General features: G+C 29.4%; 2 protein-coding genes across 2 annotated transcripts; both read right to left on the minus strand.

Annotated features, from left to right (window-relative positions):
- Window positions 1-2,376: 2,376 nt before the first annotated feature.
- LOC130815427 (glucan endo-1,3-beta-glucosidase 1-like) lies at window positions 2,377-6,836 on the minus strand. The gene is made up of 4 exons (XM_057681894.1): window positions 6,564-6,836; window positions 4,824-6,125; window positions 3,178-3,205; window positions 2,377-2,581 (listed from the first exon to the last, which is right to left on the minus strand). Exons 1-4 carry the CDS (start codon window positions 6,628-6,630, stop codon window positions 2,437-2,439), a joined length of 1,542 nt encoding a protein of 513 aa, XP_057537877.1. The 5' UTR covers window positions 6,631-6,836; the 3' UTR covers window positions 2,377-2,436.
- A 5,961-nt stretch (window positions 6,837-12,797) lies between these two features.
- Window positions 12,798-16,444, minus strand: LOC130815262 (5'-adenylylsulfate reductase 1, chloroplastic-like). The gene is made up of 5 exons (XM_057681671.1): window positions 16,031-16,444; window positions 15,771-15,950; window positions 15,544-15,685; window positions 13,821-14,616; window positions 12,798-13,727 (listed from the first exon to the last, which is right to left on the minus strand). The coding sequence occupies exons 1-5, from the start codon at window positions 16,071-16,073 to the stop codon at window positions 13,497-13,499; spliced, it is 1,392 nt and encodes a 463-aa protein (XP_057537654.1). The 5' UTR covers window positions 16,074-16,444; the 3' UTR covers window positions 12,798-13,496.
- Between the last annotated feature and the right edge of the window lie 5,262 nt (window positions 16,445-21,706).

Below are 21,706 nucleotides of genomic sequence, written 5' to 3' on the forward strand. Positions count from 1 at the left end.
CTTTTCAATGGAGATTTCTTATTTCTGTTGGTAATTTGACACCAAAACAATTTTTTGCACACAATTAGATACACAATCCAAACTTACACACAAAAACAGAACTAATTTAAAATCCAATAAACTACTCATCATGATGAACACATCCATAATTGGAAACAAAAACCTAAAACTTAGATTAATCAACCAGAATATGATGTTCAAATCAGAAAATAATCAAATCAAATAGAAACTAAAGGAACAACTCACTAGAAGAACAAAATAATATTTTATCCTTTAGAAACAAAAAGCCAGCACAAAGTATGAGAAAAGTCTGGGCAAGGGATAATCCACAGAAAATCATTGGGATGGGGGGTCTTGGGAATGAATTTCTTTCCAATAACCCAAAAAAGGAAACTGCTTACTGATCATTCCCAAACACCCCAAACCAAAAATTTTCGGTAGAATCATATCCCGTTCCCACTACTTCTGTTCCGGGTATCAACACCATTGATACTCGATTTTACAATAACAGTATTAGAGAAGAAGAATGAAGATTAGGGTTGAGAATTCAGATGGATTGAGGAAGGAGAAACCTTGGATTAAATAAGAATGAAAGCTAGGGTTTTAATGACGCCACGGAAAACGCGTGAAATGATTACTAATTTTGACTAACCCTAAAACAAAGACAGAAATACCGGACTCTACAGTTTTTGGCCCATAATTAAGCAGCTAGCATGCTGAGCCCATTTAGGTGGAATGTTTGGGCTCACTAGTCATTACAATACAAGAGAATATCAAATTCAAGACCATTCATTATCAATCATAATCATGATCATAATCATCATCAACATCTATTAAAAGAGCTCTAAAAAGTCAATGTTAAATTTTTAGAGCACTTGTCATATGTAAACTTTTTATTAGAGTATTTAAAATGACTGAATTCAATAGTTGACTAGGCTACATCAATCAAACATCTGACAATCAATCAATATTTAACATATTATGATGTTGATTGATTAAAACGTTTTTTAAATCAACCATTTTGCTTGTTGAGGTCTATTGTTAACAAACATTATAAAAACCCAATATTCACTAACATTCAATGCATATTTAATAATCAACCATAAGCTTGCCACATGAAATAATCAAATTGCTCAATTTATTGCTATATTTATTTAGAGTAGATAAGGTAAAGTGAATTTTATTTGAATTCTATATTAATAGATTGATTGAAATCATACAATTAACTGAAAAGATTGAAAAACTTCACGTGTCATCCTCACAAAAAGGTTTATCACATAAAATAATCAAATTGATATATTTATTGTTATGTTTATTTAGAGTAAATAAGGTAAAGTGAATTTTATTCAATTTAAAGTTTCAACATTATATATATTATTAATTTTGTTGAAAAATGACAAATTACAAGTTCTAAGAGCTCTGTCATTTGTTTTAATTTTATTGAGAATGAATAAATTATTGGATTATGTGGATAGTACGTTTGCAAGCATGTCAATTTTGACACAAATTCTTTTCACAAAATCGTTTATTTCACAAAAATAGCTACTTTTGCGCATAATATATAATCAATAACGATTTATTCAATCAAGCAATAATTACGTTGTTATACAAACTTATCTCAACTTTTACATAATTTATTGATATTATAATTTGATAACTATATTATACAAATGCATCTTTGTTTAAAATTTATATTTATAGGTATTTTCATACTAACAAACTTCGTGCACTAAACGAGTTTGTATACTGAGATAGCATAATTTGAATCTAACTAGTTTAGAAGCTCATGCAATGCACGGAGTTTAGTAAAGAGTCATATACAAATAAAATTTTCAAAGAATATTACAAGACTATAAGAAATTGTGATTTGCTATTTTCCAACTCTTTATTAATATTCATGGTTATGATGATAATTTAAATCAATATATTTTTCAAAAATAATTTCTTACTTATGTATAAAATATTTTTTTTGAAACAACTAATTTCTTTAAAATTCTTATTTAGATATAAAGAATTAATGTAAAAATATATTTAAAATACTTAATTTAACTTGTACTTCATTTAGGAAAATAAATTATAGCAAAGCACACAATCAATTATAGTGCTATAAAATTAATACTTTTATATTTGACAAAACTCTAAGAAATCGCCATGTGTTATTTTCTAGTTCTTTTATTAGTATTTATTTATTATTTATGATTATGATTAAATTAATACTTCTATATTTGGCAAAATTCTAAGAATTATTTTTCAGTTCTTTTATTAATATTTATGATTATGATTATGATGATTATGATTAAAATGAAGAAAAAAATTTGAAATGGCGTGGAAAATAAGTGATACTAAACCATAAAATTACAACTAAAAATGTTACAATTGCCCAAAAAATGACCTAGTATTATGATTATGTACCACAAAATCTTCAATTAGTCTTGGCTAAAAGGGTAAATTGGAAAGAAAACACAGAAACAGAAGACTACACAAAGAAATGAGAGCATATTCACTTGAACTTATTTGATTGCTTCCACTTGTAGCTTCAGTTGAATTCACTACTACTTCTGTCTTATTTCTTTCTCTCTTACTGCAAATCAAACACAAAATATACCACTTCTTATTGTTAATATAACTTCTATTGCTTCAAAGTAATAATCAAATATCTTAAAAGAGAATCGTGTGTTATTCTATTACTTCATGTTTTTTCTTTCACACTTCTTTGATTCTCACCCTCTATGAATAATTAATTTTTTCTCCGACCCTACCTATATGAATTCTCCTGTCCACCCTAAAAAAAATCAAATACTCTATCCGTTTCATTTAATTTGCATTATTTATCATTTTGGTTCGTCCTACTTGATTCACATCATTTCTATTTTTAGACAATGACTCACCACTTTCTCTTTTAATTTCATCCATATAATTCATTCTCTCTTCATTTATTACCATTATCAACTTTTTTCTTAAAAAATACCGACTTTTTCTTTGCATTAAATTAAACGGGACAAAAGAAGTATCTCTAAAATGCACTGCCTAATGTTTATTCGCAAAATTATGGTTAAGATTATAAAACACCCTTGATTTTTGCTGAAAATTAACACCCTCCTAAGCTGGTAATTTTAAATAAAAATAGTAGTAATAACGAAGTCCAAAGATAATAAGTGAGGCAGAAAATTGGCGCACCTTCCAGGAAAAATGCAGGTCCCATGACCTACAAAAACCCGTCACAAGAATTTAAAAAATGTAAGCACCATGTTCAAAAACAAAGGACTACTTGGCACCGGCATACTCAACAGTAAAGATGCCAAAATATAATAAATGCATACTACATCATTCCAATTTCCAATCCAACTCAGCTAAAAGCCACACAATTTTTGCATGATTTCACTGCAAAATAAACAGGTGTTGGGCTCCATTTGTTAAGTACCTCCCGTTAAAGAGGTTCATTTAGTCATCAATTGGTTTATAATCGAGTCTTATCTCCATATTAATTTTAAATAATTTGTAAATTTATTTTTAAAGTCAGGTTTTATTACAAGGTCAGATAAATGTCAGACTATCGAATCTTTTTGAACATTTCTATGTCAGTACACAACATCTCAAATTTGTACAAAAAAACATTTTATCATCCAGATGTCATTAGATGACTGAAGATCTTCACCTCCAACATGAAGTACTTCTTACCCCTTTGAATTTGCTCCAATACGCAAATTTAAACATCAATATATCTAAATATACATAATACTTCCTCCTATTCAACTTAATTGTCCCATTTATTTTTGGGTACTATTCACTTATCACTTAATTTGTATTTTATTCTTAATTTATAAGTTAAAATATAATCATGTGGAATTTTATTTGATTCGTCTCAATACAAAAATTATTAATATGAACTTTTTATAACTTTAATTACATTAGAAAACGTAATGAGTACTTTATTAAATTCATAGGACAGAAGTAGGGAATAATGTAAAGGTGTCTTCTTTAATCTTTATAAACAAATTCCCTCTAAAATGAGCCTCATTTATGGGGAAAAAAGTGAACTATTATGCTATTTGTTCCACTTTCTAGGCTAAAAAAGCTTTGTTTTTTTTTTCAAAATCACATCATATCAACCACATCTAAGCTTTTTTTATTTTTATTTATTTTTTTAATTTTTATTTTAGGGTGAATAGATTCTTGTTCATAGGCCATAAGTTCAACCAATCGTGTAGACTATTTTGGCATTGTGACTTTATGACCAGGTCATAATCTATGCTCAGGCTTGTCTAGGTCATGACATAAGTAATTCAATTAAAACTCATTATTACTGAATATAATATTGACATAACACAGAAAAATAGCAGTTGAATTGGTTCATTACACATAAAAATAAATTTTCGGCCCCCATACTAGTATTCTAAATCACCTCTTATGCTCAATAGAATTTGAGGTTCACAACGCAAAAGCATCTTAACCATAATGCTGAAAATCGGGATTTATGCTTAAATAGATCTTTAATAGGAATCCGAAATTTGAAACAATAACACACACAAGATAGAATGCAAATAGCAAGGGGACTTCGAGAGTGTGCTAGATGATTGACCGCATAAAACCCCTCTTTTTCCGTAGATAAAAATGTTAATCAAAAAAAATATGTTAAGTTTATTAATAAACTAAATATACTTACTATAAATAAGAGGTGATTTTAAAAAAAAACTATGAATTATGCATAAAATAAAAAAATTTTGCACAGAGCACAAATTTTTCAAGACGGCTCTGGCAAACAGTATTGCAAAATTTTGGCAATGCTAACTAGTAATTAACCAAAATGTGGTAAACAGACTTACTAGGATCAGAGGTAGTGATCATTGCAACGCCTTTGAAATCACAGGACCCAACAGCCATCCCTTGCATCTGGTAATAGCTATCGAAAGCATAAGAAGCATGGTTCTGGACCTTGTTTGGCTCATAACAAGATTCTCCCGGCTGAATTTCACTACAATTTGCCCTTCCCGGGCCACAAGCCCAGTCTAATGCAGTCTGCAAAGTCTTTGTATCCATCCCATCCATAGCAACACAATAGGTTTGATTTGTTGTGTCATTAGCCAAGATAGTTCGACTCCCGGAAACATGTAACAAATAAACTGGGGTTGAATTCCCATAAAACAAGCCCCAATTGGCCTCTGAGATTGGGGGCGACCTCAAATCTTCATTGAACAACTCATATAAATACACACTAGATGTGGTGTCTGGACGAGATGGGGTGCCAGTCTTGTCATAAACGTGCTTAATGAGGTTGGAATTGTAAGTATCCGCATTATCCATAGTGGCATAAGGCTCTTTGGAATCGCCTTTCGAAGGCCACCCGGTCTCACTCACAAGCACCACAACATCGGAAATATTCATGTTTTTCATTGAGAAATAAATAGAATCAATCATTGCATCATACACGTTCGTGTAATGAAGCAAAGTATTCGGGTCAACCATTTCTTTTGAAGGTGTTATAGGCTTGAACAAAGAGTTCTCCAATGGCACAACACCCTTATTCTCCATAAAAACATAGTAAGGGTACAAATTCATCATCAAAGGAGATTCAGTCCTAGACAAAAACTTAATAATTGGCAACAAATATTGAGTCATTGAAGTATTGAAAAAGGCTTGAGAAGGTGGAAAGGGATCTAAAATTAGTGAGGCTGAATGTGGGGTAGAAACCTTTATCTTAGTGTGAAGATTTGAGGCCACAAGTGCACTATAAAGTGACTCAATAGCGGGGAAAAGCAAAGGGGCAGTTGAAGGAACCGAGGTTAAGACCTCATCGCCCACAGCAATGGCGATGATGGCAGTATCCGGGTAGTAAGCAACGACATTTCGGCCCACCCAAGCCGCGGCAGTGGCATTGGAGGATCCAATTCCAATAAGCTGGTTATTGGGTACCCCAATTATGACCTTGATCTTTGAATGAGCCAGGGCTTTCAGCAAATCAGGGTTAGCATCATAGAGTCTCACATGGTTAATCTTTTGTAACTTGAGAAATGAAACCAAATCTGAGGGAGATGGGAAGTTTGGTACATCTGTTCCAATGTTTACTCCAACATAGGGTTCATCTTGTTCTTGTTGTTGCTTAATTTCTGCTATAATCTTCCCTAAAACTGAAAATTTATGCAGAGAATAGGGATGTATGAGTATGATCATAATAAATTCCAAACTGGGTATTAGTCAAATTCATAAACTAGCAAATGGGTTTGCTTCATAAACAAAAGTCACCAAAAGTTCAAATGAGATTCCTCAATAAGTCAATAAGGGATTTGGGAAAGATAGCTCAAAAAGTCATCCAAAATCATGAAACAATAAATGGTGGGCAATTGAATAAGTAACACAGACAAAGACACAAACTTTATCCGAATTAATGAACAATAAATGGTGGGCAAATGTGAGACATGAAAGCTTCCAAAACATGGTTATTTACCAATTTTGAAAATGAGTTTATTTATACCAGAATAACCCTACATTTTTCTTGAACAAATAATTCAATGTGTTCCTCAATTAGCTAAGGAGTTGCAAATAGAGTCAAAAGCTTAGAACTTTACCTGAAAATGGTGAGTGGAGGAAGAGAAAGAGAAGAACTAATGAAAGAATGAGCCTAAAAGCAGCCATGAAAACAGAAGCTTGAGCTCTAAAACATCATCTTCCTCTGACTCAACAGAAGAAATGTGCACATTATTTCTCTGCCATTTTTGTTTGGCCTTCTTCAATTTGTTTCCTTTTCTTTTGTTACTTTTTGGCAAATAGTGAAGCTACAAGACATTTCACTGGCAGGGATATGATTATGATATCAGAGAAAAATGGCATTAGTTAATAAGTTTATAATGACATGATAATTAATATTAATATGTATGATTACTGATAATTATATTGGTAATATGATATAATATTTAGCTAATTCTAGCATGTTTAAGAGGTTGAATCTTTTTTTTTTAATCAAATTGGGTTTTGCTAAGTGGGTGATAACACAATAGGAGACTCTTTTTAGTCCCACACTGATTTCTTTGAGAGACCATTTTTAATTAGATCAATCCATTATATATTTTTTAAAATATTGCAAGTAAGCATTAAAAATAACGTAAGTGCATATTCACGATATTAAAAGTAGGCATTAATCTTTAATAAATTGTTTAAAATTTGTCTCTCAAAAAGACGATATCTCCAAAAACTAGTTGCACAACAAATGGGAGGGTAATGGGTATGGCAAACTACGGTGGAACTATCATAAATAGGTGCATGTAAGCCCATTAAAAAATGATAAATCTTCTGTCACTTTTCTAATTTTGTAAACCACATTAGTGTAAAATGCTGATATAAATGAAAAAGTTCATGAAAAATAATATGATTGGAAATAGAAGTGTTATAATTAGAGGGCAAATGAGTAAACATAGCATTGATAATCCTCTAAAAGTAGCATTAACTTTTTTGTTTCCATCATGGTTAGTAAGAAAGGCAATTGAAGAAGTACATGTAAATGCTAATAAATAATACACCAGTTCCTTGCCATTTGGAAAACTATGATCTCATGCATGTGGATGGAATGATTATTAAAATGAGTTGATTAACAAATGAATTTGATCCAAAATATATGGAATCTAGATTTAGAGTTTGATTCCTTAGTCATGTAAATATTGTTACACTAAGTATTCTCTTTAAGAATATTTATTTACTTGTTAAATATTTGACTTTTTTAATAAAAATGTCAACTTTATTAATGAGAAATATTTTAGAACAAAGGTTTAAAATCCTAACAAGTCCATCAACAACACAATATTGCTATTTCTTAAAATAGAAAATAAATCACATACTCAAATCTACCAATGGCCATTGGCTAAGAGAAAAAAGTACAAAAAAAAACTGATTTTTTATAATTTTTTTATTCAACTAATTTCTTTTATTTAACATTTTTGTCGAATGAAAATTAATATTTTAAGGCCTATGCTTAGACTTATTTTTGTATTGTTCCACATATTATTGTTATACAACACAGGTACTTCTCATATATAATGTTAAATATTTCAATTTAAATAATTGACGATTAAGATTCGAACCAGTGATTTCTTGTTATACTGACTTTTAATATTATGTCAAAAAACCAATACAATAGTTAAAATCTCAAATATATTATATACTGTAATAATTACTTCCTATTTAGAGTCACAAACTCACAATTTATAAGAGGAGAATTCGAATTGTCCAATGCTCTAGTGATGATTAGTTAATGGCCTATAGCGGTTTGAATTATATCATGAAATTCTTTGAAACTTAAGTCAATTTGTATTGTTTAGAGAGACAAAGAAGAGAAATGGGTCAGAATGACTAATCTGGATGGACTTCATTACTTATGAGTTTTAGTTAGTCTCTTCAGAGACCGTCTCTTTAAAAGACGTATTTGTTAGGGATATATTTAGAAAATATTGGGTGGTAAATTTAGGACATAGAAATATTTAGAAGATATTGTGTATATCTTTCTATAGTACCTTGTATGATATGTATTGAGGGAAATGAATGATAAGAGGAAAGAGTTTTCATTGAATTTGTCAGTATTTAAAGTCCAATCCATCAAAGATTAATGCCTATTTAGTGTATTCTTAATGTCTATTGTATTATTCTTAATGCTTACTTATCATATCTTTAATGTCTATTTACATTATTCTTAATGCCTACTTATAATATTTTAAAAAATATATAATAAGTTGGTCCAATTAGAGATGGTCTCTCACAAAAATTTGTGTATGAGTTTTTACTTGGTATGATACCACCTAAACATTTATAGGCCCATTTTGACATTATATACGCTAATTATAGAAGTAAACAAGTAACCAAAATTTTCGGTGAGACCGTGTCGCCCAATTTCATAAACTAAAATGTTGACACCAATAATAAACTAGGATGGTCAGCAGGATGAAGAAAAAGAGGATCGGAATGGTCAAGAAAACTCAAACTTGAATCTTGATTTGTCATTGCAAAAGAACAATTGAATCAATTATAGCAGCGTGAAATCAAAATAAGGAAAGAACAAACCAGAATCTTGATTAGGTTTTTGCGAATGAACAATTCAATTAATTGTTGTTGGCGAGAATAGAGTGAAGATGAACAGAAAACCTAAATCGATGAAGTAATTCGAAACAATCGAAAAATGAAATGAATTGATTGAGAGATAATCCAGGTATGCAGTTAGAACCTTTACATCTGATACCATGTTGATTTGAACATTCTGATTTCAAGAACAAGGATGAATTTCTGAAAAATAGAAGAAGATTGAGAGGAAAAACTTAGGAAGATTGATATCCCCTTTTTATTATTTATTTTTATATTTTGTGGTTACAAAAATAAGACTATATATATATATATATCAATATATGTTTAATGAATGTGGGTACTGCTTAAAAATAAACTAAGTATGTTTAACATAAAATGTTAGTTTTAAGAGTAAAAGATCAATTTTAAGACTTAAAAAGACCAATTTCAAAGGATTTAAAATTGACATTTTAAGTTATGAAATTTGACAATATCAATATCAGAAAAGGTCAATTTCAATACTTAAAACACTAATTTAAGGACTTAAAAAACCAATTGCAATACTTAAAAATTTTCATTTTAACTTTAAAGTAAAATCTACTCAAACATTAAAATTTATATTAAAATCTTTAAAATTGACCTTTTAAGTTTTAAAATTGACTTTTTAAGTATTAAAATTGACTTTTTAAATCTTAAAATTAGTATGTCAAAATTTTTTTTTAAAAAAAATTACTAAGCTTAGATCAGTTGGACGACTTATGCCATTTCACAAGAGAGTTTATGAACAATTAATTATTACATCGCACGGTTTATCCATTTATCCACCTCTAAATGAGTCTGGCAAACCACATCGTTTTTGCACTAGTTAAGACCTAATGGATCTAAAGATATTCAAGATTAGTAAATCAACCATGTCGGATCTTCTTAAAGAAAAAGTTAGTCGCTAGTTGCTTCACTTTACTTTTCAATGAAATACATTGACCTTTATACTATTTTATATTTTTTAATTTCGTATAAATTGTTTTATGAATTCGACATTTAAATATTCATCATTTGTATTAAATTACTAGCTAGTTAAGATCATTATTATTCATGAATTGATTTAGATTTAAGAGACGAGAAAATCAGAGTTTTTCAAATGAAAATAATCATCTAGATTGGATAAGTCCTCATTACTAATGGTCTTGCTAAGAGTTTACTAGTAAATATTACTTTTTTTTTTCTTTTATTCATTGATAGGTTAGAGAATCTAAATATACAAAGAAAAAGAAAATTATAATAATCCTTTGTGTAGAATTGAAAATTAAATTTTCAGCAACTAAATTAATATATAAATTTTAACTGCTTCATGCTTAAAAAAAAGTAAAAAAAAAAATAAAATAAAATTATAGTACAACATATGAGTGCATTGTTTTGTTGGCTTAGTTAATTTTGGTGTCCTTGTCTAAAATTTCGAGCTTTATAGACAGCACTTGTGAATATTGTTGCTTCACCCAATATCATAAAGTATTTATTTTTGGCTTCCATCTGAGTATCTTGTTTTCTTTTTTACCTCATTAACATCTTTTTCTTTTATTTTTTTTTTTTGTATTCAACCAATATGTTCTGATGAGTAACTTTCAGTACTATCACTATTCATTTATCAAGTAATTATTTTTATTCCCAAAAGTGTTAAAAGAAGCAAAAGAATTGTTCCAAATTTTATTAGAAGAAATATCGAATCTGTTCTCTTAACAACAATTATGATAAATTAGTTTTATCATAAATGTATTCAAATTACTGACTATATTCAAATTCAACGTAAAATAAATGTATGGGTAGTTGTTAGCTGTTTAAATAGATACTACTTTTGTACAATTATTTGTGATTTGTAGTTGTTAGATATTTAATTGTTTAATTAAATGTATAAATTAATATTGCTATAAATTGTGTTCTCTTAACAGCAATTATGATAAATTAGTTTTATCTTATGACTTATGAGAATGTTTGATCTAATAGTATGACTTGTGTGAGAATTACCAACTGTATTCAAATTCAACGTAAAATAAATGTACTCAGTTGTTAGCTGTTTAAATAGTTACAACTTTTATACAATTATTTGTGATTTGTAGTTGTTAAATATTTAGTTGTTTAATTAATTGTATAAATTAATATTGCTTCTGAAAAAACAATCAACTACATAACTGCTTCTCTAGGTTACTTAAATTAATATTTTGCAGATTTTAAAGTACTATATTTTAAAATCATTAAATGAGTAAGAGAAAGTTAAATTGTTTAGGTGTGTGAATTGAAAATTTGTGTATTTTTGGTGGTGCGTATGACCATAGGAGTTGTCTTAGGTTGTATTAGACCTAAATTCAAGGGCCAAGGATACTTTTAAGAGCTTTGAAAGTAGTAGTAGCCCAGAATATCATCCAAGGCCCAAAACCCATGCAACTTGTGAAAACTGGAATAAATAATATTTTTAAAAAAAAATTCTAAAATAAGATTTGGAAAATTTTTAGTTTTCAAAATAAGTGTCTCAATGTCCAAGCCTAAAGTTAGGGTATGTTCGCTGTTACTAAAAGCTAACAAGAAAAAAATTACCATGACTTTATTAATATGTTTGATGTTATGATATTGTCTTTTTTTTGTTCGCTGTTAGTAACAATAATGTAGAGACGCAATTACTATTATGCTCTGTTTAGTTGACCTAATTTTTTTCAGCTTGTTTTGTATGAGACCGTCTTACGCTGAAACGACCTCAAAACAAGAAGCTCATAAGCTAAAAGTTTTTATTATTGGACTATTTAAACCAGGTATAAGGCATATCCTACCATGAGACCGTCTCATATAAGAATTTGTGAATTTTTTTATTGATTTAACTAATTTTTATTAATTGAAACTGATTATTACTGATTTAAACCAATTTAAACTTATTTATACTAATTGTAAGAAAACTTTACTTATTTCTGATAGTAATTAGAATTGATTGTTACTAATTATAACAGATTTTCATTAAAAAAAAAATTTACTAATTAATTTCTTTTGTAGTGAACTAAACAAAATCTCACTCTATCACAATGAGTACATACAATTTTACTCCAATACCTAGGCAAAGTTGGAGATTAAAACTAGGCAAAATTACCCTTCTTAAATCAAAGAAAGTTACGTTTTTTTTTTATCTAACTTTCAATAGTAAAAACTATCTTCAACTTCACATGACAAACTCCAGCTTGATGTTTCCAAGTACAAACTTTTGGTCACAACTCCCAAGTGCCCTTTAATTTACTAAACTTGCTATTATTCATAGAGACATAAATTCCGAATAATAATATATAGTGAGTTGAATACACATTTTTGTATTTAAATATACACATTTTTGTATTTAAATTAGACCAACTCAATTACTTATATATTATATGCCAAAAATACCCAACTATGGTCCATTAAAAACAAAATTACGCCTAACACGTCTGTCCTAAACATACCCAGCCATGAATTTATCAAAAGCAAAATTAGGTGACTAAATGTGTTCAGTTGGATCACCGATTATTGGATTTATTTTGGGTCAGATGTTTTGAACTGGTTCAAAATTAAATTTGTAAGCTATTTTTAATGTCATGTCAATTCAAGTTTTGTTACAATGTCAAAATCAAATTATCATATTATCGGATTTATTTTGAGTGGATATCAAGACTAACACACTAGCTGTGAGACTAGCTCTCCTCAATATGCTACTCTACTAAACACCACATTTACACAAATATTAAAAAATATTAAAGACAATTAAATTGTGTTGATATTATTAAAAAGTTCAAGAAAATATGTAGATATGAATTAAAGAAAATAGTAAAAACTTTATCCAAATTAAAATAATGAACAAAAATTAATATGCTGACAAACTCAAAGAGACATAAAAATTAAAATAGTGAATATATGGCCAATGACAAACGTCAAGTTCATTAACAAGCTTCCTTAATTAAACTACCTCTCTACCATCTTTGATAAAATCTGAATCACCAAACTGACCTTGGGAGGAATTTATGTGAATCTCAATTTTTTATTAATGAACTCGGACAGAAAAACTTATGATTTATTTGTTCAAAAAACAACCATTCAAAATATACAAACCTCTAACCAAGATTTGGAGGAACGTTAACTCTCCAATATTTCTACCCCATTTTATACCTCACAAACCCCCGCAAAACTAAGAAAAGAAAAAAGAAACTATATGGACATGAGTCATGACATATCAAACTTGCAGCAAAGCAAGTCACCATAAACTCACTATTAGCTACAAAAGGACCTCCCTTCGAATCATAAAGGGAATATTATGCTCAAAATCGCTTGAACTTAGGTTCAACACCCAACTTAACTGAACTTTCGCCATCTTTGCCAGTTCAGTTTGCCATCATTAGTAGTTGAAAACTCTTTAAGTCTCTTCTTTGGATTACATGAAGTAAACTTATAGTCGATTATCTAAGCGCCTTGACGAAAGTTAAGAGTGAATCGACATCCCTCTTTTCAGAGGGGTACTTGATTGGTTGAGACGAGTGTTTTGGGAAGAGAAGGATGGTTGGAAAGCTTTCTAGCTGAAGCTCACTCTTGGCAAATGCCTTCTGATCACCATCTGCTCTGAACTTTCCCACTTTGACACCGCTGCCAGCCAACTTATCAGCCAATTCTACGTATGAACCTTCCATTGCCTGCTCAAACAACAAAAATCAGTTAGTATAACCAAATTACTGATCACTAGAAATGAAATCAATAAAATCAAAGCGAGTGGCTGGGTAACAAACCTGGCAGAACTGACACCATGGTGCATAGAGGACAACAATCCATGGGTCTTTGCGGTCCTCCAATTTCAACAAGTTCTCGATTCCCGCTCTGCTCAAGTTCACCAAGTTTTGAGACTCGAATATATCAGCAACCTCTCCATTGGCTTGTGCACTACCATTTTGGGTTTCGGAACTTTCTTGTTTAAGATTTCCCTTGTGGAGGCCACACTCCTTGGCCTTGGCATCTTCCCACCACCATCTCCCCTCCCTCTCGTGCTGTCCAGGCAAAACAGGCCTTGTGCACGGCTCACACCCAATCGAGATATATCCTTGGGAGTGCATCGAGTTGACAGGCACGTTCATTGTCCTAAGGAAGTTCCAAACATCTTTGCCCTCGACATTGGCAACAGGGTTCCACTTCACAAGGCTACCAATCCCACCATCCAAACCCTCAAAAACAGAGTCAACTTGGACAACCGGAACCTCAGAACGAGTACCGGGAGACTGATCCTTCCTTTGCCCTGTAATCCAGGCTCGCAACCCCTTCAAGGCCCTCCTAAGAGGCCTCACCTTTCTAACACGGCAGCACTCTTGGTGACCGTCCTCATAGAAAGAGAACAAACCCTTGTTCCTAACCAATGCCTGAACTTCTACTGAATCAGGGAACATGTACTCGATATGGATGTCATAATGCTTTTCAACTTCATCAAAAAATCGGTATGTTTCTGGGTTGAGTCTTCCTGTGTCTAAGCTGAAGACTCTAAAGGGTCTGCCAGTTAATTTGGCATACTCGATCAAAGCAACATCTTCCGCCCCACTGCGTAATAAGCACGTTTAATTACGTGTTAGCAACTTCTTAGAAAATCTACACATCTTCAGGAATACTAGTCAGTATCCAAGACCATAAATCACATTTAATGATCACATTGGAGCATATAATGAAAAAGAAATACTTCATACAAATTTCCAACTCAATAGGCATTTTGAATCATGTCATCAATACACATAAATATAGCCTATATATCATCATTAACCCAATTTCCAACTTAGTAATATATACTCCTCATATACAGAACTCACAAAACCATTAAACGATAAATTACATTAAGAAGTTTGGATTCCTAGCCTAATTGCATGATCCAAGCATTTCTATTTGCAATTTCAACCTTCTATTGGTCTTTAAAACATGCAAATTTGACCCTTCTTTTGAACTCCAAACCAAAATTGGTTTCACAAATTCACATAACAATTGCTTATGTGCTTCTTGTTTTTATATTGTATGATTTGGAGTAATAGCAACTTATCCTACATAAGTACACATATAATATTCTTAATCTAGAATTTGTATAATTGTAAGTTGCAACAGGTGTAAGTATGTAACAACCAACCAGATTGCAAAATACAATATAATTTCACATTTATGAATTGATTCGCAAGAGTTATTCCGGCGTTCGAGATGAGCAAATCGGACAATATACGTTCCATCCCATGATCCCAGTGACAAAATAGTCACTCACATATTAGTGGAGTATGCAATTCCGAATTATTTCGTTGACTATCGATAAAGATTAATACTCTACTCCTACGTCATGGTTTCTACCTAACAAATTTACTAGGTTGAAAGAATAGACAGCCATATTAAGAATATAATCATACAATCACACCAAGAAAATAATAAAAAAAATTAGATCAAAACATATCTAAAATTTTAATTTAAACTATGAGAAAAAAATAAAAAAAATACCTAAAAGCAATGGCGATATCATTTCCGAATTTAGCAAGAGCCTTGTCCATAATTTCAAGAGGAGATGCATTCTGAAGCTCCTTGGCTAACTCTTCGAAGTTCTCTTCGTCCACAATTCGCACTTCCTCTTTTACCCCTTCTTCTGTAATCATCCACAAGCTCAATTTCGTCATTTCACCAACATATTTCCAGACATTCTAGTTTCAGTACAAGGACAGAAAAATTACCAGTTTTAGGAGCAGCAATGGTGGTTGCAGCAATAGGACTCACCGAGTCGCTGCGGCGCGACTCGGCAGAAGCTCGTAACGGCTTCACTGATGAAGCCGCGCGCCGAGAAGATATGTTAATCGTCGCCGTTAAATTTTTGTAAGGACGATCTGTTGGTTGAAATGCGCCGATGCTTGGCACTGTATAAAAATTATATCGTTATAAAGGAAATTCAACATTAACATCAAAAATGGCGGAAAATGAGAATTGCTAAACGAACCTTTGAGTTCTGATGAAAGAGAAGATGTAACAGATAAAGCCATTTTTATGATGTAGAATTTCTTCTTGTTCTTCCGATTACGTTGACTTGAGGAACTTTGTTGAGGGATTTTTGAAACTTTTTTTTGTTCAATTTGTGTTTTGTGTCTGGGAGAAAAGAAAGGAGGAGTTTATTAAATAATGGAGAGCGAGAAAAGAGGTGGTGTTATAGGTTCATTGAACCTAGACGTTATTCTGGAGGAGAGAGAATATTTGGAGATTTTGCTTACGTGGTGATATGTGATTGGTTAATGGATGAAAGGGCATTGTCTCATCACTCACGTCACGTGGCGTCTCCTTTAATTATTTGGCGCGTGCCTTCCTCAGCCCTGTTCTTCCTCCCTGTTTGACACCCTTGTTTTTCTAGTGAAAAACATCATTTAGACATTTTTAACATTTTTCGTTTTTGGTTTGAAATAAAAATATTATTGGAGTGCATCAATTAGGGCCGGTCCTAAGTAAGGACAAAAAGGGCTTGCGTCCAGAGCTTACGAAAAAAGTAGATAAATTTTATCTTTGTATAGATCGAACTTGAGACCGTATGTGATTAAATTATGCATTTAACCATCAAGTGAAATTGTTATTAATAACATGGGCGGTTCTTAGGGGGTGTGAAGTGCCCAATCACACAGGGCCCCAATCTAAAAAGGTCTCATATAGAAAAAATCATATTAAAATAACATGCTAATTAGTTTGAGAAGTTGATGGGAGATTTACATGATATATCACTAATTACAGAATCAAATCTTAATAATTACATTTTTCTCTCTCCTTTTTTTATCTATTTCCAAAGCAATCATTTTAACTCTAAACATCTTCTCTTACATCATTTAATTTGGGCATTATTATTTGTCGCCACCCTTTTCATTTTATCGCCACCCCCTCTCCTAATGAAATTACGAATTTGCCCCTGATTTTTAAAAATTTACAAATTTGCCATTGAGTTAATAAATTTTCATTTTCATTTTTTTTTAATTTTTTTTAATTATTTTTATTTATATTATTATTGTTATTATTATTATCATAGTTATTATTATTATTATTATTATTATTATTATTACGGTTATTATTATTATTATTATTATTATTATTACGGTTATTATTATTATTATTATTATTATTACGGTTATTATTATTATTATAACGGTTATTAATAATAATAATAATAATAATAATAATAATAATACTAATAATAATAATAATAATAACATTAATAATAAAAATAATAATAAAAAAAAAAAAAAAAATATCAGTCGCACGTTTTGTGCGACTGATATTTTTATTTTTATTTTTTTTTTATTATTAATTTTATTATTATTATTATTACGGTTATTATTATTAATTTTATTATTATTATTATTATTATTAATATTGTTGTTGTTATTATTATTATTATTAAATTATTATTTTTGTTTTAATTATTATTGTTATAACTGATGTAAGAAAGAAAGCATAAAAATTGACAAACACAAAACAAACAGAATTTACGTGGTTCACCGACAATGTGTCAACTAAGTCCACATGCAGAGGAGAGAAAAATTTTATTAGTAAAAGAAACCCAAAATACAAATATTGGCTAGATTATAGAAAATAAGAGTTTATAAATTACTCCAATACATAAAACCTTAGCCAAAACAGATTTTTTTGGGATGATGCAAAACTAATGCCCAAGACTCCTTTTATAAGGAGAAGAATAACAAGCCTTTGTTATTCTTCCGATGTGGGATAATGATAAACATTAATCTTCCAATGTGGGATAATGAAAAACATTAATCTTCCAATGTGGGATAATGACAAACATCAATCTTCCAATGTAAGGTTATGTCTTGAATCCCATATTGGAAGATTGATGTTTGTCATTATCCCACATTGAAATATTAATGTTTTTCATTATCCCACATTGGAAGATTAATGTTTATCATTATCCCACATCGGAAGAATAACAAAGGCTTGTTATTCTTCTCCTTATAAAAGGAATCTTGGGCATTAGTTTTGCATCATCCCAAAAAAATTTGTTTTGGCTAAGGTTTTCTGTATTGGAGTAATTTATAAACTCCTAATTTCTATAATCTAGCCAATATTTGTATTTTGGGTTTCCTCTAATAATAAAATTTTACGCTTTCTTTCTTACATCAATTATAACAATAATAATTAAAACAAAAATAATAATTTAATAATAATAATAATAACAACCACAATATTAATAATAATAATAAAAAAAAAAAAATTAAAAAAAAAATATAAGTCGCACAAAACGTGCGACTGGTATTTTTTTTTTTTAAATTTTTTTTATTATTATTATTTTTATTATTATTTTATTATTATTATTATTATTATTATTATTATTATTATTATTATTAATAACCGTAATAATAATAACCGTTATAATAATAATAATAACCGTAATAATAATAATAATAATAATAATAATAATAATAATAATAATAATAATAATAATAATAATAATAACAATAATAATATAAATAAGAATAATTAAAAAAATTAAAAAAAAATGAAAATGAAAAGTTATTAATTCAATGGCAAATTTGTAAATTTTTAAAGATCAGGGGCAAATTCGTAATTTCATTAGGAGGGGGGTGGCGATAAAATGAAAAGGGTGGCGACAAATAAGAATCGGGTTTAATTTTCACCTATTCATTAAACATCAATAATCATTAAAAATAATCAACACTTTAATCCTTGATTTTTCAATCTTTTAAACTTTTACACTTTTTTGTTATTTTATATCAACCATTACTTTTTTCTCTCTTCCTTCTTTACATTAGAGATTAAAATTTAATTTTTAACAAATTAATCTAAGTCATTTTATAAAATTAAAATTAATCTAGTTAGATCTCGAGTTGAGTTTAATTTAATTTTAGTAGTTAAAAATATTATTATGTTGAGTTTTTATTTTACTTTAAGAAAATCTATCTTTTCAATTATAAAGGGCCCCAAATTTAGAAATTTATAATAATTAAACTTATAAAATTAATGTAGTTAGATCCCGAGTTGAGTTTAATTTAATTATAGTAGTTAAAAATATTATTATGTTGAGTTTTTTTATTTTACTTTATGAAAATATGTCTTTTCAATTATAAAGGGCCCCAAATTTAGAAATTTATAAAAATTAAACCGGACCTCGGAATACTTTGTTCTGCCCCTGATTAATAATAACTATTACCTTATTTTCTAATTATTGAATTATAAATGCATGATTATCAAACAAAAAGCGGACAATATCAAGCTCTATTATTGACATGTAATATTTTTTATATTATAAATTTATAATTATAAATATACATTTTATAATTAAGACTCATAATTAATTTTTTGCCAGGACCCCTAAAATCTCAATAACCACCCTGGCATCAATTTAATTTATTATAAGTTAGTGTAAAAACTCAAAAATATCATGATCCACTCTATCTGAAGTTTTTAGAAAATCATTAAATCTCTAATTTTAAGTCTACTCCAAATCATATACTCCATATATGTTAGTGTGGGATTTTTAATAAAGGAAATTTTTTGAAACAAATATTACAAATATACTATTTTTGGTTAACATTGATGCATAATATATGAGTTAAAAATTTCTGAATTCTTGTTTTATATTTCTCTGTACGTATACATGAATAAATAAAGCATTTTGCAAACTCTTTTATCATGTTTCTGATTTTATTTTCTTCTTACACACATAATAATTTATTATTGCATATTTTGTACTGAGTATATGCATAATTGTTTGTATTTTATTGTGTTTTTCATAATGCATTTCCAAGTATCATTGTAGGGAAATATCACAATAGAAAAGTTTTCATACGCCTATAATCAGTTACTAGGTTTCCTAGGTACTTAAGTGTTGCAAGTCAATCTTTAAGTTATATCTATTTGGTGATCAGCAAAGTAAGGAGAGTACATTCTCATCCATACAACGAAAATTCTATAAATTTTAACTACCATTAATATCATCCACACAATCAAATAGGCCAAATTTTTAATATTTTGTACAAAATTTCTTAATCACAATTTAGTTAAAAGACTGAAAGAGTGCCTTTAATTAAGAAGGACACATAGGTCTTAAGTTATTGAATGTAGGTTGAAGTAACTATTAGACCAGGGTGAATCAAAGCATCATTCAATATCTGAAGACAATAAATTTCAAAAATGTTATAGTTATTAATACATTTTTTTATGATAATTTTATTGTATATACTCTTTATTTTATATAATAAATAATTTTTATATTTATTTATAATTTGTGATTCGAACTGACTTTTTTTTAAGAGTCCGCAAATCATCCGGGGATTCATTATCCCGTCATAGTATGATTAATATCCCACTTGAGAGAAGGCTGTAGGCAGCTAGCACTGGAAAATGGCTAGCTGACAACTTGATGTACTTCAAGTCATGTGTGTTGAGCAAATGAAGTTACACAAAGCAACACTAGTAGAAGATGTTTGCGGCTTCTTCTCAAAGCACAAAAATAAATGCTTTGGTCTCAATCTATTTGTCTTATTCCTTAGAGGTCCAGGATTTAAGAATTTGATTCTATTAATATTTGAGGTAGCTATAAATTATTATTATATACTATTTATATATGAGGTGCTGTATTCTTGTATTCTCTATGGTTGAAAGTTGTGGATCACAATCATACCAATATTTGGAAGATCAACATAACCACACTTCTTGTGAAACAATTTGCCCCATTTCATTTAATAAAAATTTAGTGTAATTATGATATGAACATTTCTTGATAACGATTTTAATGATATTTATGCAAAATTGTATGAGCTATTATTTTAAAGCTAACTGCTTTGCTCAAATACTAACTGCTCGTTTACCACATTATTGCTTCTTCTATAATCTCCTACAAGCATACATGATTTGCGCGACTATTGCAATACGATGCTCTATTTCGTACGGTCGTATAGATTTATTTTTCACTGATTTTTTGCACGATTGATATATTGACATAAAAGTATGGATGAAAGCATATTAAGTATATACAAAAAAAGACATGATATGAGAAACTTATACAAAATTATACACAGAAAAATAACCCTATATATTTTTCTCTAGCACATGAAACTAAAAATAGTTTTGCAAACTCTTATTATGCATATTCTCATTTTATTTATTCACTTCAAACACATATTCATTTAGACAACACAATAACTACTAAGTGTGTAGTGAGATTATTTGTATCTCTTTATGAATTTCATTTTTTTTTCTAATATAGTTGTGGGAGAAATATTCCAAAAGAAGAGTTTTCAAATACCTATAACCTTATCTAGATTGTGATAATTTGTTTTAAGTGAGATAAAATAATCTTCAATTTCGTTAAAGTTTTTTGTCCTAGTATTGATCATGATCATAGAGTTTATTTGTGTCATTCAACGGTGGTTACAAATGTATTGACATTGTAATTTATAGTATTATTTTACTTACAGTGGTGAAATTTAATGTTAAAAAATTAAAAAGCGTAAATTTACATTAAAAATTTTAGATGATAATAGGGTAAGTTTGGGGTGGACTCCCTCTCCCCTACCTAAGTTTGGACACTCATTACTTTATAGTTTTTGATAAACAATATCTAATATTCTTTTGATTAAGTTATATTAGTGCAATGCATGTG

The sequence above is a fragment of the Amaranthus tricolor genome, chromosome 6 (genome assembly GCF_026212465.1).
Source record: "Amaranthus tricolor cultivar Red isolate AtriRed21 chromosome 6, ASM2621246v1, whole genome shotgun sequence".
NCBI classification, from domain to species: domain Eukaryota; kingdom Viridiplantae; phylum Streptophyta; class Magnoliopsida; order Caryophyllales; family Amaranthaceae; genus Amaranthus; species Amaranthus tricolor.

Bases quoted from the DNA above. Each gene is read 5' to 3' on its own strand.
- LOC130815427 (XM_057681894.1), bottom strand. From the start codon at position 6,630: ATGGCTGCTTTTAGGCTCATTCTTTCATTAGTTCTTCTCTTTCTCTTC. The intron at 3,206-4,823 runs GTAAGTCTGTTT...GGGTTTTTGTAG, and splicing joins GATCACTACCTCTGATCCTA to GTCATGGGACCTGCATTTTT. The intron at 2,582-3,177 runs GTGCGCCAATTT...TTTGATTTGCAG, and splicing joins ACCTGCATTTTTCCTGGAAG to TAAGAGAGAAAGAAATAAGA.
- LOC130815262 (XM_057681671.1), bottom strand. From the start codon at position 16,073: ATGGCTTTATCTGTTACATCTTCTCTTTCATCAGAACTCAAAG. The intron at 15,951-16,030 runs GTTCGTTTAGCA...ATTTTTATACAG, and splicing joins TCTTTCATCAGAACTCAAAG to TGCCAAGCATCGGCGCATTT. The intron at 14,617-15,543 runs GTATTTTTTTTA...CTTATTACGCAG, and splicing joins GATATCGCCATTGCTTTTAG to TGGGGCGGAAGATGTTGCTT.